At 43.0% G+C, this 20,014-nt stretch overlaps 1 protein-coding gene across 1 annotated transcript in view; it reads left to right on the top strand.

The window, feature by feature from the left end:
* The first annotated feature begins 2,486 nt into the window (after positions 1–2,486).
* Sult6b1 (sulfotransferase family 6B member 1) overlaps positions 2,487–20,014 on the top strand; it is a 22,627-nt gene continuing 5,099 nt past the window's right edge. Inside the window, exons 1-5 of the mRNA XM_021218532.2 lie at positions 2,487–2,685; positions 3,863–3,975; positions 12,448–12,537; positions 15,679–15,805; positions 19,597–19,691. Coding sequence (XP_021074191.1) covers positions 2,487–2,685; positions 3,863–3,975; positions 12,448–12,537; positions 15,679–15,805; positions 19,597–19,691 — 624 coding nt within the window. The remainder of the gene's footprint in view (positions 2,686–3,862; positions 3,976–12,447; positions 12,538–15,678; positions 15,806–19,596; positions 19,692–20,014) is intronic.

Here is a 20,014-nt window from a genome sequence, read left to right as displayed (position 1 = left end):
AGTCCAGTCCCTCCAGCAGATTGACTATGACAAGGAGATACTGAAAATAGGTCTTCTACATCCCACACTCTCAGCACACTTAAGAGACACCTTCCAGCTTGGATTTACCCTTAGGGAAGGAAGAGAAACTGCATGTCCCACCATGGCCTGCAGAGCTTCACGTGGCTAGACGAGGAAGCTATTGAAATAAAGGCAGCTCTGGGAAACACCGGACACTCATCCAATACCAACTGAAATTCAACATCAGAACAAACCATAGGAAAGACAAGAGCCCATGGTTTCAGCTGGCATCCCACCCCGTGTATGTAACTGGGCGGAGCCACGTTTTGAAGACTGAAAGAAGTTCAGCTGCTCCAACTTTTTCTTTGTGTTCCCTATCCAACCCCATGCTTCTGCATTCTTATTTTTTACTACAATTTTAGCCTTTTCACTTTGTATTTTCGCTTTTATTCCCACTATTGTCCCCACCTTTTTGTCCTCCCCCTCCCCCTTGTCTTTTTAAACTATTACACTGTTGTTGTTGTTGCTGTTTTGTTTTCTGTTTTAGTTTTTTGTTTGTTTGTATGTGTGTGTATGCACGTGTGTATGTGTGTGCATGTATGTGTGTATGTCTGTCTGTCTACCTGTGTGTCTGTATTTGTTCTTGAGACAGAGTCTCATTTTGTGGTCCTGGCTGGCCTGGAACTCATAGAGCTTCACCTTTCTCTGCCTCTTAAGTGCTGGGATCAAAAATGTGTGGCACCACACTCAGCCTAGTGGCGTGGGTGTATGTGTACCTGAGCGTGTGTGTGCATATGCATGTATGTGTGTCTGTATCTAAGTGTGTCAGAAGTCAGGGGCATTAGAAGCTTATGAGCTGCCTAATAATTCTTTTTTTAAAGTCAGCCTTAGGCATATCTTGACAAGGAACGGGCACTCACTTAGCACGCCACATGTGAACATATGCAACACTTTTTGCATGGCTCCTCCAGCTAGCTGGGCACCTCAGATGAGACCTGCACACAAGCCACCTCTTGCAGCTCGGCCACCGGCAGCAGCTGCACCTCCTGCCCTTGGCTCACCTGCTGTTGCATGCGGGCAGTCAGGTCTGATGGCCCAGATGCCAATCACTGCCGCCAGTGTGCTGTAGGCTCTGTGTCTGTTGGGCACACAGAGTCACTCCATCACTGGGGGCTTTAAGTGGGGTAAGAATGACGAGCCCGCAAAATCTGACTCAGGGAGCCCAGCCATCAGAGCAGCAGTTTGGCTCTCCTTGCTTTTCTGAGATGGGTTTCTGTAGTATGCCCAGAACCAGGGTGATACTTAGCCCTGGAAGGTTTCAGTGACGTGCTGAAGTGATGCCAGGCTTGCAAATGGACTCATCCAAGCCAGAAGTTCAAACAGAAGAAATTTTTTAAAATATCCACTCTGATGACCCCTTAGGCATGCACATGTAATTGGTAGTGAAGATGTGAGGTCTAGGCTAAGCCTATCTTAGTGGTAGGCAGCTGTCTACTCCAGGCTGGCTGTGAAAGAGTCTGTCCTGACTATGCAGAAGATACTGAGATGGACTGAGTCGGGGCCTGGGCAAGTGTTTGAGTGGACTCCTAGAAATACCTGTACGGCATTTTTCCTTTATAAATTAATCAGAATACAGTGATTTCATGCTGTAAAAAAGATTATAAAAGCCATGAGAAAGGGACTGTAGAAGAATTGGCAGCTCCTTGTCTTAAGGACATGACCCAGAGGGTGGGCACATACCTTAGCCTCCCTCTCTATGGGCCCCAGGGCCACACCACACGCAGTGAGAGAGACAATGGTTGTAGGCCCCAGGATCCTAGAGAAAAGAGATGCTGGGCAGTCCCCTGAGGAGAGCCACCAACCATCTGTTCTAGAGTCCTTGACCTGCAAGGGGGCAGAGCTCAGAGGATGGGAGATGGCTCTGCACTGAGTTCTCCCTCTCACAAAACAGCTCCCTTCTATGAACCATGGACCTACTGTTAAATGGGTAAAGACAAGACTTACAAATCTTTTAAGTTCATAAACACCAAAACTGAGCCCAATCTCCAGGAATGTCCCTAAATTGGGGCTTTAATCACTTAACTAAATTGCCCAGTGATTTTAATTGTCAAACTGAGTGTTTGAGAAACCGTCAATCCAAAGGAAACCAAAAGTCTCACTCTGAGAGTTTCTCATAGGAAAATTGAACGTCTGGCTTTATTGAGCATCTATTTGTTAGATATTTAGTGTCTATTAATCTTCCGTTAAGAGACTTAGCTCTTCTCTTCCTGGGGTGGGATGCCTAACTGGTAATATAATAAGCCTCTAGGGTAACAGCTCCCGGGCCTGTCCGCACCTGTGCCTCACCTTCTGCCAGGAGGATATTCAAACAGGATGAAAGAGCGGATGAGAACTGGGTGATTGTTTTCCATGTGACTGGGAAAGACTATTACAAATAGTCACTCCACCCGGGTGACACAGAGTGGACTCATTAGCAGGGAGCCAGCATGGCTGATAAGTCCAAGTTTATCGACTACATTGATGACGCTTTAGAAAAATCAAAAGAGACGTCACTTTCCCAGTTATTTCTCACCTACCAGGGGATTCCTTACCCAGTCACCATGTGCACTCAGGAAACTTTCCAAGCTTTGGATGACTTTGAAGCCAGAAGTGATGACGTCCTGCTAGCATCCTACCCGAAGTGTGGTAAAGAGGACCTTTCCCTTCGAGTGCATTTTGGAAGGAGGTGGGAGAGGGTGAAGGTGGGAAGGACGAAGTTTGTTTCCCTATGGAACGCACTGGAAATCAGCACGGAGGAGACCAGGACAGGAGAGCGCATGGGTTACAGAGTCAACAACTGAGACAGCTTGATATATAGCATCCTGGAGGTCGGGGTGCAGAGGTCACGGCAGATGATGAAATGGGTGGTGGGAGGCAGCATGGCGGGGTCAGAATAACAAAATGTGACTATTTTTGACAGCCAGTGGAAGGATGTCATTTCTGTCATTTATATAATGGTTTCCATGTGGTGAGGTTTGTTTCTTTTTTCCAGGATCTAACACTAAATCTCAGGTTTCTCAAATCAGTTTTAGAAAGTCTGTCACCAGTGGCAGATAAAGATTGGAGGATAAAGATTCAGAATCTAACTTACTCTACTGTACATTATCTACTTTTGCTGTTTGAGTCTTTGTTTGCTTGTTTTAATTGAGGTTCAGGCTGACCTAGAACTTACAGTCTTCTGCTTCAGCCTCGAGCGTGCTTGGGTTATAGGTGTGAGCTATTCCACCCTCTGGCAGCATCTGCTATTGATTCTTTCAACTGTTACTTACGAAAGCCCGTTTCTTTGAACACTTTTCTGTTACTTAAAGCTGGACTTTTATAAAATCGAGATCATGTACTCCTGTAGCTTAATTGAGGGGAAAACGTAGTATATAAGCCCAACATTTCTCTAGCATAATATTCTTCTTCAAGAAACACATTCTATGTTCAAAATGAGTCATGTCAAGGAGCCATCTGAGGCTGATGTGGTGCCAAATGTCTGGAATCTCAATACTCATGGGGCTGAGACAGGGGACTCAGGAGTTAGAAGCCAATGTGGGGTACACTGTAAGACCCTGACCCTAAAAGAAAGGAAGAGTGGGAGGGAGCGGGGAAGGGAAAGGAAAGATGAATTTTATAAGTTTATTAAATTCCATGTTAATACACACAAATGCTCTTTTCTCCCAAATTATTTTTTTTCCCAGCACCTAGGTTCTTTCAAGCAAATGTAGACATCATGGGAGAGTTGAAAAATTAAATTTTCCTCACCTCTATGCTAAGGTGAAATGTCTTTGTTGACAAGACTCCTTGATGAGTTTCTGTTTTCTGTTTGTTTTTCTTACAGGTTCAAACTGGATTCTCCATATTGTCAGTGAATTAATATTTGCCGTTTCTAAAAAGAAATATGTGTGTCCAGAATTTCCAGTTCTTGAGTGTGGTGACGCAGAAAAATATCAGGTTGGTACCCACAGTCTTTCAAGGTACAGCACACTATCCCAGGGGGATTTCTTCCATTCTGGAGTCTTTGCTTCTGAGTTCAGAAAGTACTAATAGGGTGCTCACAATGATCACTGGTCACGAGTTACTGCTTGCTTACCACATCCTCAGGCCTCTTCCGGTATTATCTCATTTTCTTCCAAAACAACTTAATCACCAATTGACAAAGAATGAAATCGCCAACCTTGCCTGAGATGAAGATAATAAATGGCAAGGCCAAAAATTGAATCTGAGCTTTCTGATTCGAGCTCTTGCAAGAATTTAATATACTAATAGCTTTTTTTTTTTTTTTTTAACTTGGCGGGCAAGTAATCTGCGAACACCGAGGACATGAACTAAACCCAAAAGTGACAGGCACGGGTGCTAGGCAGAGGCATCTTCAATCTCCTTACCTTCATTACGGCTGCTGTGACCAGTGAGGAATAGCGAAGGGGTAGTTAGGTCAGACAAGCCTCAGATGAGCCTTGAAAGCGCCTACAGAGCTCTCAGCCTATTAGCATTATTCTCTTTCTCATCAGAATTGGCTGGGACACCGCATTCGGGGATCTCTGCTTACTGCCCCGGAGGAAGGGGTAAGAGGGAGGCTCTGTTTTGGGAATTTTGTGCTTAGACACAGCAGGAAGAAGATGAACCCCTGGCCTCATACAGGAAGGAGGCTGGACCCAGGGGAAACCATTCCTATAAAACTCCGGAAGTACTAACCACCAAGCTTCCCTAGAGCAGACCTAAGAAACCCAGGGCATGGGGACTTTCGGGAACAGCTTTCTGGGAAGAGACCACACTCTATAGCTTGATGAATACAAACGTCAAGGTCCCAAAGGTTAAAGGAAGCCCATTCCCATGGATTGGGGAAAGTAACAGCAGAAAACCGAAGTTTGAACGGCAGCCATTTGAGACTTGAGGATGAATGGGCAGCCACCCACGGCAGGCACCTCGAGGTGCAAAAGAGAGCTCAGAGGCCCTTAGGGCCCAGGGTCCCAAACTTGGGGAGGGCTGTTCACGCTCGAGGGCATCCAATGAAGGCTCAGACAGCAGGAGCTCAGGCTTTAGGGCCAGGAGAACGTGAGCTTTTGCTAAGGGAAGAGATGGGACACCTAGAGAAACGCCAAACAGCTGTTATGTAACCTTGCTTCTAATGAGGACATTTGGTGTTGCTTTAGAAGTGATACTAATGTGTGCCCGGCTTTCTAACTTTTATTTTATTTTCATATGTTCCGGGTCAGGATCGTTTTTATTTTATTTTTTTTTAAAGATTTATTTATTTACTATATGTAAGTACACTGTAGCTGACTTCAGACACTCCAGAAGAGGGTGTCAGATCTTGCTATGGATGGTTGTGAGCCACCATGTGGTTGCTGGGATTTGAACTCTGGACTTTCGGAAGAGCAGTCGGGTGCTCTTACCCACTGAGCCATCTCACCAGCCCTCTTTTTTACTTTATTTGCCAATGTTATTATCTACCTTCAGTACAAACAGGCTTGTCTTAGGTTTGAAATAGGATTTGGACTGTCGGCTTGTACGTTGTATATGAGATTGTTTCTCCAGGAAAGTACATTTTAATTTCAAACAAATGCTCTCAAATAAAAGTACACAGCAGAAACCATTCATAATAGGGTATTGACTGTGATACTGGACAAAGCTTTTGTTCTTTGTCAAGTTTTCTTTTTGTTTATTTGTTTTTAAAGCAGGGTCTCATGTAGCCCTAGCCTGAACTTCTCATTGTAGCCAAGGCTGAGCTTAAGCTACGGCCCCCCTTGCCTCTACCTCCCAAGTGCTGGGCTTACAGGCATGTTCCACTACAGTCAGTTGCTAGTTCTTTTAAAAAAAGAAAAAGAAAAGGACTTATTTATTAATTTTATGTGTCTGAATACACTGTAGCTGTCTTCAGACACACCAGAAGAGGGCATCAGATCGAATTATAGATGGCTGTGAGCCATCGTGTGGTTGCTGGGAATTGAACTCAGGACCTGTGGAAGAGCAGTCAGTGCTCTTAACCATTGAGCCATCTCTCCAGCCCGCCAGTCTAGGTTCTTGACATGTGTGGATTTGCCTCTGAACTTGAGTATCCTTGGGGCTTCTCTTCCTCTCCTAGAACATGTGGTATTCCTGCTCCTCGTGTGAGATCCAAAGTTATGTTTTAAGTTTTAATTACTGAGTTTAAGAGACCCATGAAACAACATGCCTCTAACCTGTGAGCCACTTGCCCAAGAACAGATAATTCCTGAGATGCTGGAGGCTCTCCATTGTTTCTGTAAGACAACACGACATGTTTTCACTTCCCTAGGATGTGTTTGGCCACGTGTAGGCAGGAAGTACATAGACAGGAAATGCATCAGGACGTATACTTCTGGTTGAGTATCAGCAGGAGGTACACAGGCAGGAAGCAGGCAGGCTGTAGTGTGAGGCATGCAGGCAGGAAGCAGGCAGGCTGTAGTGTGAGGCATGCAGGCAGGAAGCAGGCAGGTTATATGCTTGCCCCCTCTGGACCTGGTGGGAAGCACATGGCCTTATGGGTTGGCCTTTATAAGCCTCTGCACGATGTGACTTGTTACGATTCTCTGGGATCCCTGGACTGGACCTGACCAGAATCCATCAAACTGGCCAATATTTGACTAAAGCTTGCTTCAAATTTGGCTTTGACTTGTGGTGGTAGTCTTATTCACATCCAGGGGGACACCTCAGTGGGGACTTTCTGCTTCTTCAGCTACACCACTGTGAATGTAAAGCCAAGTGTTGCCCTGGCTCTTTCTAGAACCTTCCTTATTTGATTTTAGCACCAATCGTGAAAGGGAAGTTACCCTTTCCGTTAAAGAAAAGTCTAGCTGTAGTGAAAAGCTCTAAATGACTACTGCAGTCAAGGTGTCCTCGAGGTATCTAACTCCACTTTAGAATATTCACTGAAGTGGGCCCAGAGAAATAAATGGCTCAGAGGTTAATGGCACTTGCTGCTTTTGAAGGGGACATAAGTTTGGTTCCCAGCACCCACAGGGTAGCTCACAACCATTCCAGGGAATCTGATACCCTCTTCTGCCTCTGTTGACACCAGACACATGGACGCTACATACACATACATACATGCAAGCAAGATACTCATACACATAAAATGAAATTTTTGTTTTTAATTAACTAATTTTATTTATGTGTTTTGTATGCATATATACATATACATATACGCACTATGTGAATGCCTAGTGCCTCTGGAAGCCATAAGAGGGCATCCGATCCTCTAGGACTGAAGTTATGGATGGTTATAATCCACCATGTGTGTGCTAGGAATTGAATCTTGTTCCTCTGCAAGATCAAGCAGTGTTCTAAACCACTGAGCCATCTCTCTGGCCCAAAAAAATAAAATCTGAAAATAAATTCAGTAAAGTGAATTTGGCATAGTATCCTAGTGCAACTGGATCTGTGCTGCCCAAGAAGAGCCAAGAACAATGAACCAAATCTTAAACCTCTGCTTTATTCAAGAGAACCATTAACTTGAAAAGGTAGTGGATTAACATCTTGAAGATCCGCCTTCCCTATAGCTTACTGATAATACAGGGAAGTAAACCAAATGTCAGTCATTTCAAGGTTTATTCTTGTGTCCCTCCCCCAGACTCCCGGAGGGTCACTCTTGTCTCTGAGGTTTATGCCATTGCTGCTTATCTCCTCTGTGCCGCAGGGGATAAAATAAGTTGGTGTAAAATACATTATTATATTCTAGTTATCCTATATAAAAGATACAAAATCCCAGTATTTTATTTAGAAGCTATAAGCCTAGACTGAGCAGGTTTTGGAGCTGTTCTAACTTACATCCCAACCATGTGTCCCTTCCTACCGCTGCTTCTCCTGGCCATGGGCTCATGGTCCATCTTCTCTCATGATGGCTTCCTCCTCTCTCTGTATGCTTTCTTCTTTCTCCTCCCTCTTTATCTGCAGCCCCCAGCCAGCTAGTGAAAACCGCCTACCTCTATCTACTGCCCAATCATAAGCTTTAACCTTTTATGGACCGATTAACCTGGGGAGCAAGGTCCGCACAACAAGAGCTGGTGTGCCTGACAATTCATTCTGGGCAGCCAGGTCTTGGAATACAGAGCTTTACGTTTAAATACAAAGTGGCACCAGACCCCTTTCTGTTTAAATAAAAAGGCTCTTTTTCGTACAATATTAAACTATATATAGTAAGAACAATTATGAAACAATAATGAAATCTATGGTGTAATAATTACATTCATAATGTTCAGTCCAATTGTATTTGGCAACTTAGGAGAAAGTATTTTTTTTAATCTATACTATCTTGGTGGGTTTTGCATTTAAATCAATTTTTTTTTTACTCTCTCAAGCATTTAAATACTTTAATGTTCATAACTTGCAATTACCAACCTTTTTGATTGTAAACACCAGTTTACAACCTTCATAAAATACCTTTCAGGCCCTCGAGCCTTCATCTGCTAACCTTTAAACATCTTCTTGCAACTTATATCTTCATGTCCTCCATCCTTCGACCCTTGCATTTACCATCCTAGAAACATTCCCTTAGACTCTAAAACACTTTTCGAGATCCTTTGCTACTCAAGTTTAAATGTGAGGCGACAACTGTCTAGTCTTCTACCCCAACAGAGACTTGAGAAGGAAATAAATATTATGTGAATATGCAGGAAGTACAGGTAGGCAACTTCCAAAGTTATAGACATGACGGGTACAGTTGGCTGCCTGAATGGTCCCCTAAAATGTCTATAGCATTGGAGCATCTATCTTCAGCCTTCTGGCCTAGTGTATATGATAGATATTTGTGAAGTAGTAATTATAAAGGACTTTCTTACTCTGTGTTGACAGAGCTCGACTGTAGATATTGTCTGCATTTAAGTTTGCACATTTTCCCGAGAGCGTTCTGTCTGCAGATGAACTTAAGGCATTCTCTCGGCTCAGTGGCTAGTTTGCCTCTAATTGGAGGTCCTTTGATGTTCATCATCTTCTTTGGAGTGTAATGAGGTGCTGCTAGGAGCTGACATGTTTCAATGTCTAAATGACCTTAAATTAATAATAATAATAATAATAATAATAATAATAATAATAATAATAATAATCTTTAAATGGCATGTTCTGTGAGTCCCTGGGGTTTTGGAAGACCATCTATCTGAACAAATACCCTTTTCTTTCTTTCTTTTTTTTTCTTTTTTGGTTTTTTCGAGACAGGGTTTCTCTGTATAGCCCTGGCTGTCCTGGAACTCACTTTGTAGACCAGGCTAGCCTTGAACTCAGAAATCCACCTGCCTCTGCCTCCCAAGTGCTGGGATTAAAGGCGTGTGCCACCACACCTGGCTAAACACCCTTTTCTTGTTTCTAGTTCTTATTACCTGTTCAACCTAGGATGCATATTTCTGGGATAATCTAGACTAGTATCTGACATGACTGTGAGGCTTTTAAGTCCCATTGTAGCTTTGGAAGTTGGTTCTTGTGTCTGTAGGCTCCTAGGACCAACAGCTGTCTGTTGTGACGAATTCTTCCCCTTAGTTGGAGCCAAGATTTGTCCTCTGAATTTCATGGCTCTGGGTTTCTCTTGAACGGACCCAAATTGGACTGAGGTTTAAGACCACCATCTGTCTGGTGTGCACCTAAGCCACATCACTGGTGTCGGAGGGAAGGCTCGAAGGGAGCTGTTTGCAGCCTTGGAATTAGCTGTGAGCTAACTTGACTGTGCTAGATGGGGCAACCAGGTCTTGGGATACAGTAGCACTTGAAGACATAGCAGCACCAGGCCAACTCTAACATCATCAAGGTAAACATCAAGGACACCTAGACGTACCATTCTCCCTGAGCCTCTGTTTGGATGACATCTAGGTTGAAGGTTAACTAAGAACAAACAATTAATTGTGTGTGTGTGTGTGTGTGTGTGTGTTCCTTCCTGCAAAATGAAGCACAATTGCCTTCTAATACAGGCCATAAAGCGCCCACTCACTAGCTCCAGAATTGTCAGAAAGACATTTAAACTATGTCATCCCTTTTGGGGTTTCATATCTAAAGTTTATCAGAAATGTTTATTTTTTTTTATTCAGATACTTTAGAGGCAAATTTCTATTTCAATTATAATTTAGTTGTATCTACTTTTAAAACACAGCGTGCCTTTTAGTTTCCAACAGAAATCAGTGAGAAGGTAGGCTTAAGTAAATAGTGATTCGATTTACAGAAAATGTTCCTCTAAGACTTGTCTGAAGAATACATTTATATTCTATGTATAGCCAGTTTTCCTATTGATTACACGTTGGCTGTGTGACTCATTTGAATGAAGTGTTGTATATCTAGGTCTGTGGCAAACGCTTTCCTGTCTGTGCCTCTAATTCTGCTTTGTCGTTCTGCATGAGTCACTGCGTGACTTGGGCCGTGTGGTGTTGGAGGAACAGTAAACGATCATTTAATCTGAAAATGAGCACTTATTTGAGGTCGTTCAAAGCATCTGAAAGCTCAGAGCCTAACCTTAATCTCTATAATAGAGGCTCCAATATCAGCCTGGTGTGAATGGATGTAACTAAGTTATTTTAAACACCAAGAAAGACAGTTTACTGGAACGCAGCCATCACCAGAGCAAACCACCCCCCTGGACTCACTGCGTTGATGAAATGTTTTTTAATCTTTCAACGTCTTGATTTTTTTCTCTTCTTCACGTCATAATCTTCATAAGTTTTTTATAGAGGGCTGGTGAGATGGCTCAGTGGGTAAGAGCACCCGACTGCTCTTCCGAAGGTCCTGAGTTCAAATCCCAGCAACCACATGATGGCTGACAACCACCTGTAACAAGATCTGACGCCCTCTTCTGGAGTGTCTGAAAGACAGCTACAGTGTACTTACTTATAATAAATAAATAAACAAATAAATAAATCTTTAAAAAAAAAAGAAAAGAAAAGAAAAAAGAAAGTTTTTTTTTATAGAATTAGCTACAAATTCCTAAATATTATTTTGTCACTGGAGTTATAACAGGGCTTATGAAGCTTTAAGTGATGTCCTCAAATGTAGAGCTGGCCAAACCGAAGCCTTGCCCTCTGAATAACAGTTATAAAGGGCTGATTTCAGACAGGGTCTCTGTTGGCTGGAATTTATTATGTGCCCAGACTGCTTTAAATTTGTGTTCCTCCTGCCTCTCGATCCCTAGTGCTGGTTACTGACACACCACCACACCCATACATGGCCATAAAACCTTGTTCTCTTTAGCTCTCAGTAGAAATAGATAACAGAAAAATAATTATTCTATAACCTTTAATTGAACAAACATTTCATAAATAATTTCTCAGATAGTTAGGAAACCTGGACCTTCATAGTCTTTTGGGATAGTTGGGTGCAAGGTACTCCTTTAATCCCAGCACTCAGAAGTTAAGGATGGGCGGAACTTTGAGTTTGAGGTCAACCTGGTTTACAGAGCTAGAACCAAGAAAACCAGAGCTACACAGGGAAACCGTGTCCTGAAAAACCATAAAAAGAAAAAATATCTCTAGGGGCTAGAAAGAGAGTGTGAGTGGGTAAGAGAGCCCTTACTGTGCAATCATACGGCTTGAGTTTAGATCTCAGTGCCCACATAAAAGGCCAAGTGTTCCTATCATAACATTGCTGGAGGGGATGGAGACAGGAGAGCTCCTGGGACTTTCTGGCTGTCAACCCACCACATTTGGTCAGAGACTGTCTCAAAGGAACACTGGGTGGGCAGTGACACAGCAGGTCACTCAGTGTCTTCTCTGGCCTCTGAGAGTGCGTGCACACGCACACATACATAGAAACATTTGTATTCCACGTTTACGTATATACATGTGCTTGCATGGGAGTGCACACATACACACTCAGAGAAGTTTAGATCTGTTTGTTTGAGGTGGATTTTTAGGATCCATGGAAGACTTGAATATTTCTATTAAGGCCTTGATATAGGAGAGATATGACTAAATAAAACAGTGAAATACGGGTTATGAACTATTCGATGTGATTGTTATAAAGGGTAGAGGATAAGTGACAATGATTGAAGATGGAAAGCAGGATCCAATAAAATAATTGATGAGATTAATGATTTGTTTATGATTCTCCATGAAAAATGTAGGGGAGCAGAAGATAAAATAATTATAGAGTTCTTGAGGCCACCACTTAGATACCATCATTTTAGGTGACTAAACACACACACACACACACACACACACTCGTACATATACTCTAACACTCACATACACACTCTTACAAGCATACACTCTCACACACTCAGACATACTCTTTCATATGCACATTTTCTTGAACATACTCTCACACACATTCATATACACACTTTCACAGACACACCCACTCCCCACACACTCATATTCTCACACATTCATTGTCTTGTACATGTCTCTCACATACACTCATACAAACACACGCTCTCTCTTACACACACACACACACACACACACACTCACTCACCCTAGTGTCCATATTTTGTAGAGAATGAAACTCTTTCCATCACCAAGGATCTTGACAACCCACCTCCACTATGACAAGCTACCTCAGTCCGTCTTCAAGAACAAAGCCAAGGTGAGTGAATTTGGAGCATATAAAAAGATTCATTTGTATTTTATTTATGTGTGAGTGTTTTGCTTGTGTGTATGCGTGTGTGTCATGTGTGTGCTGAATTGGAAACTTTGATGTATACATACAGGCTGCCCTTGGATTTCTCTGGAATTTTGACCTTGCTTTTTGGCAGTGCTAGAGGTCAAACCCAGAGCCTCACACATGCTCAGCAAGAACCCTACCACTGAGTCACATCTTCAACCCCATAGTTATTGGATATTGGAGTGATGAATTTGCTAGTAATTGTGGAATTTGAATATGTGCAACGTAGAAGGTAGTATTTCTTTTGTCACTTCTTTCTTTGAATGTTTTACTATGTTTCCATTTAAGCCAAATGCATCTCAGCTTGTATAGAAATCATACATAAGAGGAAATGTGTCGTTTATTATCATTGGTTTTACAATTGATAAGCTTTAGAATCAGTCTTATTGCTTCAGAAGACTGTGTTCTTATACAACGAACAATTTTTTTTCTGGAGACATCTGCAACTGTATTATTTCAGAATTTCACATAAGATAGGCACCATTGCATCACCAGACAGAATTCTTGTTGTCTTGACTCTTCTTTCCATTTGATTAAACATCTAACATCAGGAGTGACAAGGCACGAGTCCACTTCCCCCACTCCTCCCACTCTTCTCCCTCCACTCATGTGGGTCCCTTATGCCTTCCTTTTTTTTTAAAGATTTATTTATTATATGTAAGTACACTTTAGCTGTCTTCAGACACTCAAGTAGAGAGTGTCAGATCTTGTTACGGATGGTTATGACCACCATGTGGTTGCTGGGATTTGAACTCCGGACCTTCTGAAGACCAGTTGGGTGCTCTTACCCACTGAGCCATCTCACCAGCCCCCCTTCTGCCTTCCTATCACACGGATTGCATCTTTCCCCCCTCCCTTGAGGTCTCTTCTTCCTTTTCATGGTCCCCTTTCTACTTTCATGATCGATCTACACATACACACACACACACACTCACATCCACACATACTTGCAAACACTTATATACATACACATTCTCACTCACACACATACTCTCTCACACTCACATACTCACACACGCACACACTCACACACACATACACGCTCAGTTATAGGTTCTGAACGCGAGAAAGGGTGTGCAATTTATATGAATCTGGCTTGAATTGCTTAACGTGCTTCCCGGTTGCTCCCATCTTCCTGCAAAATGTCAGTGATTTCAGTTTCCTTTACAGCTCAATGGAGTTCCATGGTGAACCACATTTGCTACACCCATTCATCTGTTGATGGTCATCTAGGCTGGCTTCATTTCATTGCTATTGTGAACAGTTCAGATAATGCTCAAGTATGTCTGTGGTAGGCATGTCAGCAGGGAGGGGACAGAACTGCTGCTCCATCCTGACATCTTCAGCAGCACGGGGCTTTCCTCTCATCTTGTAGGGGGCTGGACTCAGGCCTCACCAGGATTTGTGACTTTGATGCAGTATTTTAGGATTGGTCAGTACAATGCAATGTTGGAGATGTTATTGAAGATACTTTAATATGGTGGCATGTGCCTTTAATCCCAGCACACAGGAGACAGGAGCAGGTGCTGTGGACAGAGCGAATTCCAGGCCAGGCAACAGTGAGGCCCTGTCTTAAACAATAATAACAAAATCAAGATATTTTTACTAGAACGAAAAACCTTCAAGAAGAGAAGAAAAACCTAAGAGTATGAGTGTAGGATTCTCAATGAACAGGCACAGAAAGTGAGTTGTTCCCAAGCTCAGTACTGGGTGTCTTAGAATTAGCCATATTTACCCTTTTAGAAGATGTTTTAAAAAAAATATTTTCTCCTCCCTTTGATTGGAAAGTTCATAGAGTAGGTCTGATGATGCCTTGCATAGAACTGTAATCCGATGAAATAAAAACTTGGAGCTCTTCTCTTCCCAGCCTCTCTGTTGTCAGCGATGACCCTTCTCCCACCCCAGTTTGAAAGTCTCGAGGTCCGTGTCCATGAGTCAATCAAGCCCTTTGCATATGAGGACGGAGCTGTTATTGCTTTCTGCTTGTTGCCTTCCAATTTTCACAGAAAACTTAAGCCCATTAAAGCTCTGGAAAGCGGCCAAAGACACTTGAGGAGCAGCCTCCCCCGAGACTCTGCAGAGGGCTGGTGTTGCCCCCTGCTGGATTCAGCTGCTTCTTACAAGGGCCTCAAATTTATTTAGTCAAGAAATTTCCAGGGTTGCAGGTGTGGGGGTGGGAGGGTCGTCTTCCCCTTTTCAGAAAGTCACCTGACGTCTGTTCTGCCTTATCCTGCTTCTGCTGTATAGTCTCAGAGTGTTCAACCCGACGCTCAGTTGTGTCACAGGTTTGAACCAGGATGCCAGGATCCATCTGATGTCCTCCAGGCATGCGGAGCAGCCATGTACTCTCCCACAATTCCTGGGTTCTCTCCCACAATCCCTGGTTTCTCTCCCACAATCCCTGTGTTCTCTCCTACAATCTCTGGGTTCTCTCCCACAATCCCTGGGACCTTACCCACAATCCCTGTGTTCTCTCCTACAATCCCTGGTTTTTCTCCCACAATTCTCTCCCACAATCCCTGGGACCTTACCCACAATCCCTGGGTTCTCTCCCACAATCCCTGGGTTCTCTCCCACAATCCCTGGGTTCTCTCCCACAATCCCCGAGTCCCCTTAGGACTTCCTGTGCTCCTTTCACACTTTTCATCCTAAGGGCATCGGAGGTCATTGGAGAAGACAGACATGGGTATGAGAGGTCCAACTCCATCTGCATTCCACAGACACACACCGCCTCGGCACCTCATGTCCATAACCTTAAAGATTAGTTTGCAATTTTTTGCTTTATTTGGGATTTTACCTTTCAAATCTATCCTTCTCAATTCTGCTAGGGGAAATGTTCTGCTTTGCCTTTTAGTATCTTCTACATCTCCCTTTTTGTGGTCATTATTAGCAAAGTTCCTCTCAGTTTCACTCTTCTGTCCTTTCTCTTCCCTTCCCCCAATCTGCGATTTACCATGGCCCCTCTTGCTCTCTGTATCAATACAGTTACGATGCTGTTCACCCTTTCTCTTTTCCATGCTGCAATGCAAAGTTCCATAAATTAACTTCGTTTTTGTTCTCTAGATATTGGTAATATTTCGAAACCCTAAGGATACAGCAGTGTCTTTTTTTCATTTCCATAATGATGTTCCTGATATTCCAAGCTATGCCTCTTGGGATGAATTCTTCAGACAATTCATAAAAGGACAAGGTACGACTGTTAATAAGAGAATTTCATCTTCAACAGGTGAATACACAAATGTGAAAATATAAAGAAATAAGATTTGTGAAGATCTTGCAATGGAAAGTTTACATTTAAATGAGAGCTTGCAGCAGCTGCAGCAGCAGTTTCATGCACCAAGCTACTGATGCATCTCCGGTTTCAAGGATACTCTAGCACAGTGGTCCTCAACCTTCCTAACACTGAGACCCTTTGATACAGTTCCTCATGCTGTGATGACCCCCAACCATAAAATTATTCTTGCTGCTACCCCACAACTGCAATTCTGCTAGTTATGAATCATAATGTAAATATCTGATACTCCCTAGGGTCTTATGGGGCCACTGTGAAAGGGTCTTTTGATGCCCCCTCCCTAATAGGATGAAACCCACAGGTTGGAGAGTTCATTTTGTTGACCATGAATATTGAGTGGTCATAGAAGAGATGAAGAACAAAGATGTTTTTTAAGAGTAATATAGAAGCCGGGTGTGGTGGCACACGCCTTTAATCCCAGCACTTGGGAGGCAGAGGCAGGCAGATTTCTGAGTTTGAGGCCAGCCTGGTCTACAGAGTGAGTTCCAGGACAGCCAAGGACATACAGAGAGACCCTGTCTCGAAAAAACTAAAAAAAAACAAAAAAACAAAAAAAAAACCCAAAGAGTAATATAGAAAAGTATTTCTAGTTTTTTCCCCCTCAAGTCACTGTATCACAGTGTCAAAAAAGACCCAAGAAAAATAAAAAGAAAAATCCACAGATTTGTGTAGATACACCTAAAACGTTTTTGTTAGACTATGTAAACATCTTATCTCTAGTTATCAATAACTACTATTTTAAATTATTGATTTATTATTTTTTTGTTCCTTGATAATCTCACATATGTGTATAATGAATTTTAGACTTCTCTTCTCCCCATGACCTTCTTTTGTCTCCCGTCCTTTTCCCATTGAAACTTCTTTCTCAACTATTCTCCCTATTATTTCCTGTCTTTCTGTGCACATGTGACTTGGCTGAGTTTAAATACGGTTGCTGAGTTAGTCAGTTTTCTGTCGCTGTGATGGAACTCCTTGGCCAGGACAGCTTATTGAAGAAAGAGTTTATCTGAGCTTCCAGTTCCAGAAGGATAAGAGTGTGTCGTGGTGAACAGAAGCAATGGTGGCTGGCACAGGGAGCTGCGATCTCACATCTCAAACAGCAAGCACAAGAAGAGAGAGGGGATTGGGAATGGCATGGAGCTTTGACATCTCAAAACCCACCCCCAGTGACACACTTCCTCTGCAAGGCCACACCTCCTTAGCCTATCTAAACAGCACCACCAACTTGGGACCAAGTATCCAAATACTGAGCCTATGGAGGACATTTCATTCAAACTATCACAGTAACTTGCATGAGCATGGGTGGGAAGTTCTATAGTGGAGCGTGCGTGGTTATACCACAGAGGAAAGTGACGCACCGCCACCCTCCATTATTAATTGCTAAGCCTCTTGAGGTGTTATGGAGGCCTGTGAGCCCTTTCTCGTTTCATGATGAAATAGTAACTATTAATTTCTAACTATTACTGCTTCCTCAAATTCTAAACTAGGTACTGTATAGGAGTGCATTCCCCTAAGACCCATGACCGACCAGAGTAAGGCCCCACTGTACAGCTGAGAACACTAACGAAAATGTTCTGCCAATTGCTAATCATCCCACTTGTTTAAGTGGTCTAAGAATACCATGGCCAGAGGTCTATATGTAAGAAGAAAAAGTTTATTGAACTCTCCTTTTTGTTTTAAGATTTATTTATTTATTATATGTAATAGCTGTAGCTGTCTTCAGACACCCCAGAAGAGGGCATCAGATCTCATTTCGGATGGTTGTGAGCCACCATGTGGTTGCTGGGATTTGGTTGCAGTCAGTGCTCTTAACCACTGAGCCATCTCTCCAGCCCCCCTGAACTCTCCTTTTAATAGCAGCTAAATGACCGTAGAGGAGACGGTATTGTCTGTTCTCTTTAAGAGATGTTACATGCTGTCTAACAGTTTTCTCTGAGATTAAAATAACAGAGTCTGAGAGTCCCTTTCAGAGAGTGAAACTGAGCTGTAAAGACCCCGAGACTAGACCAGCTGCCTGGAAGAAGCAGAAGCCCGCCAAGCTGCCTGGAAGAGATCTAGACCGGAGTCACTTGGAAAGGACACTCTCCAGCCTGTTGAGCTGCCTGCAGATGTGCAGTGTGCTCCAGGTTCCCAGCTTTTGTGAGCTGTCCCCCATAGGCCTTGGTGATGCCGCTGTCTGTGGGTCCTTTCTGGTCCTGCAAGCAACCCCAAGCAAACTTTTCACCAAGTTGGATGTTGGTGGTACCCACACTTTGGCCTGTTGTAGGATCTCTATCAGGGATGAGCTTACATGTGTGCTGCATCTTCCCAGGAAGAGTATTTTCACACTACAGAACCGCTTCTCTAAATCTATGTTTTAAATGATGTTTAAGGTGGACAATGTGCTTTGCTACACATACACATGTGAAATGATTACTGAAGTCAAGCCATCATGTCACACAGCTGCTTTGTTGTGTATAGAGGAAGAGTCATATATGTTTGCTGTTCCTTTAGCAAACACTACTTCATCATGCAACACTGGATTCATAACTCTAATACTTATGCTGTACACTAGCTCGCCAGACTTATTCACAACTCAGCGCTCCAAAGTTACATCAGAGCTGTAATTGCCTTCCTTCGCATCCCTGGCACCATCCTGCTTTCTGTGTTATTCAACCTTTAAAAAGATCCAACATGTAGATGAGTCCAGTATTTCATTTTCTGCCATATATTTGTCTACATGATGCCTCCCACTCCATTTATGCCATGGATGCCAGCATCACTATTTGAATATTCCATGTTCTAGCTTATATACCCCAATCTGTGAAGGCCACTTTAAAGGGTGTTTGATATAGCGAATCCCACAGCATTCGGCATACATGGACACTGCATACGGTACCAGCTCCCTGGAAAAGATAAAGACTGGATTGAGTCACAGCAGCAAGGAGAACTCACTAGGAGATGCCCGTGAAGCACCAGCCAGCCAGCTTCTGTCGTCCAGAAACCTTCATGGAGTGAGGCAGGGCAGCTCTGTCACACCGCTCCATGCGTATGTCACACCGCTCCATGTGTATGTCACACCGCTCCATACGTATGTACTGCCTCAAGGGAACATTCAGTGGTGATTTTTGTGATTTGTGGGACAGCATCAAGAATCCTCTCCACTGTCTGCGTTCATTCTTTCTGCTCAGTTGATTAGCAATAAGATGTGACAGTAATAACTTGGACAGGATTTCTTCCTTGCAAAATTCCGAAATCCAACGTGCAGCGGCAAATGAAGACATTAGGGACACCACGATTGGTCGACCAAGACCGTGATGACTTCCCCACAAGGATGGCCGTGATCCTGAATGGTAGACTGAAGGAAACTCTTTGTCTGCTGAAGTTGCTTGCGTCAGAATATTTTATCACGGCAACAGAAAGGAAGCTCGGGCCCGCGCACTCTTTCTGAGTTATCTCGTTATCTCTGAGAAATCTTTAGAGTTCTGCTCAGATCCTTCTCACAACTTGCTCAGTTGTATCACTAATGGGAAATATCCGAGGAAGTAAGACATGGGTGGGTATGGGCAGTGAGACGGGCGTATTCCACCTCCTGGAGACAGACTTGTAATACGTACAACCTCCCTTGATGGTTTAGCCATATGTATGTATCTGTTTTCCTCAGTCATGAACAGTGTCTTACTTTTTTTTTTCTCTCCTGTGCTTTTTAGTTTCTTGGGGAAGTTACTTTGATTTTGCAATTAATTGGAACAAACATATTGATGATGAAAATGTTAAGTTCATATTATATGAAGACCTGAAAGAGGTGAGATTATGGTCATTGATATTCAAGGGCAGTAGTTATTAGAGACTACAGCACACAGCACATACTTAGAATGTCTAACCATATACATAGACACACACTCATAGATACACGTACCACACACAGACACACACGCATACACACAGATACACATACACATATATATTCACACACACACACCACACACAGCAACACATACTCATAAACACACCACACACACAGACACACATACACAGAGAGGCATATACAGAGACAGATACACACACAGATACACATACCCACCACACAGAGACACATGCACACACATATACACATATACATAGATA

Source organism: Mus pahari, chromosome 18 (assembly GCF_900095145.1).
Source record: "Mus pahari chromosome 18, PAHARI_EIJ_v1.1, whole genome shotgun sequence".
Lineage (NCBI taxonomy): Eukaryota > Metazoa > Chordata > Mammalia > Rodentia > Muridae > Mus > Mus pahari.
This window is presented reverse-complemented; position numbering and strand designations above follow the sequence as displayed.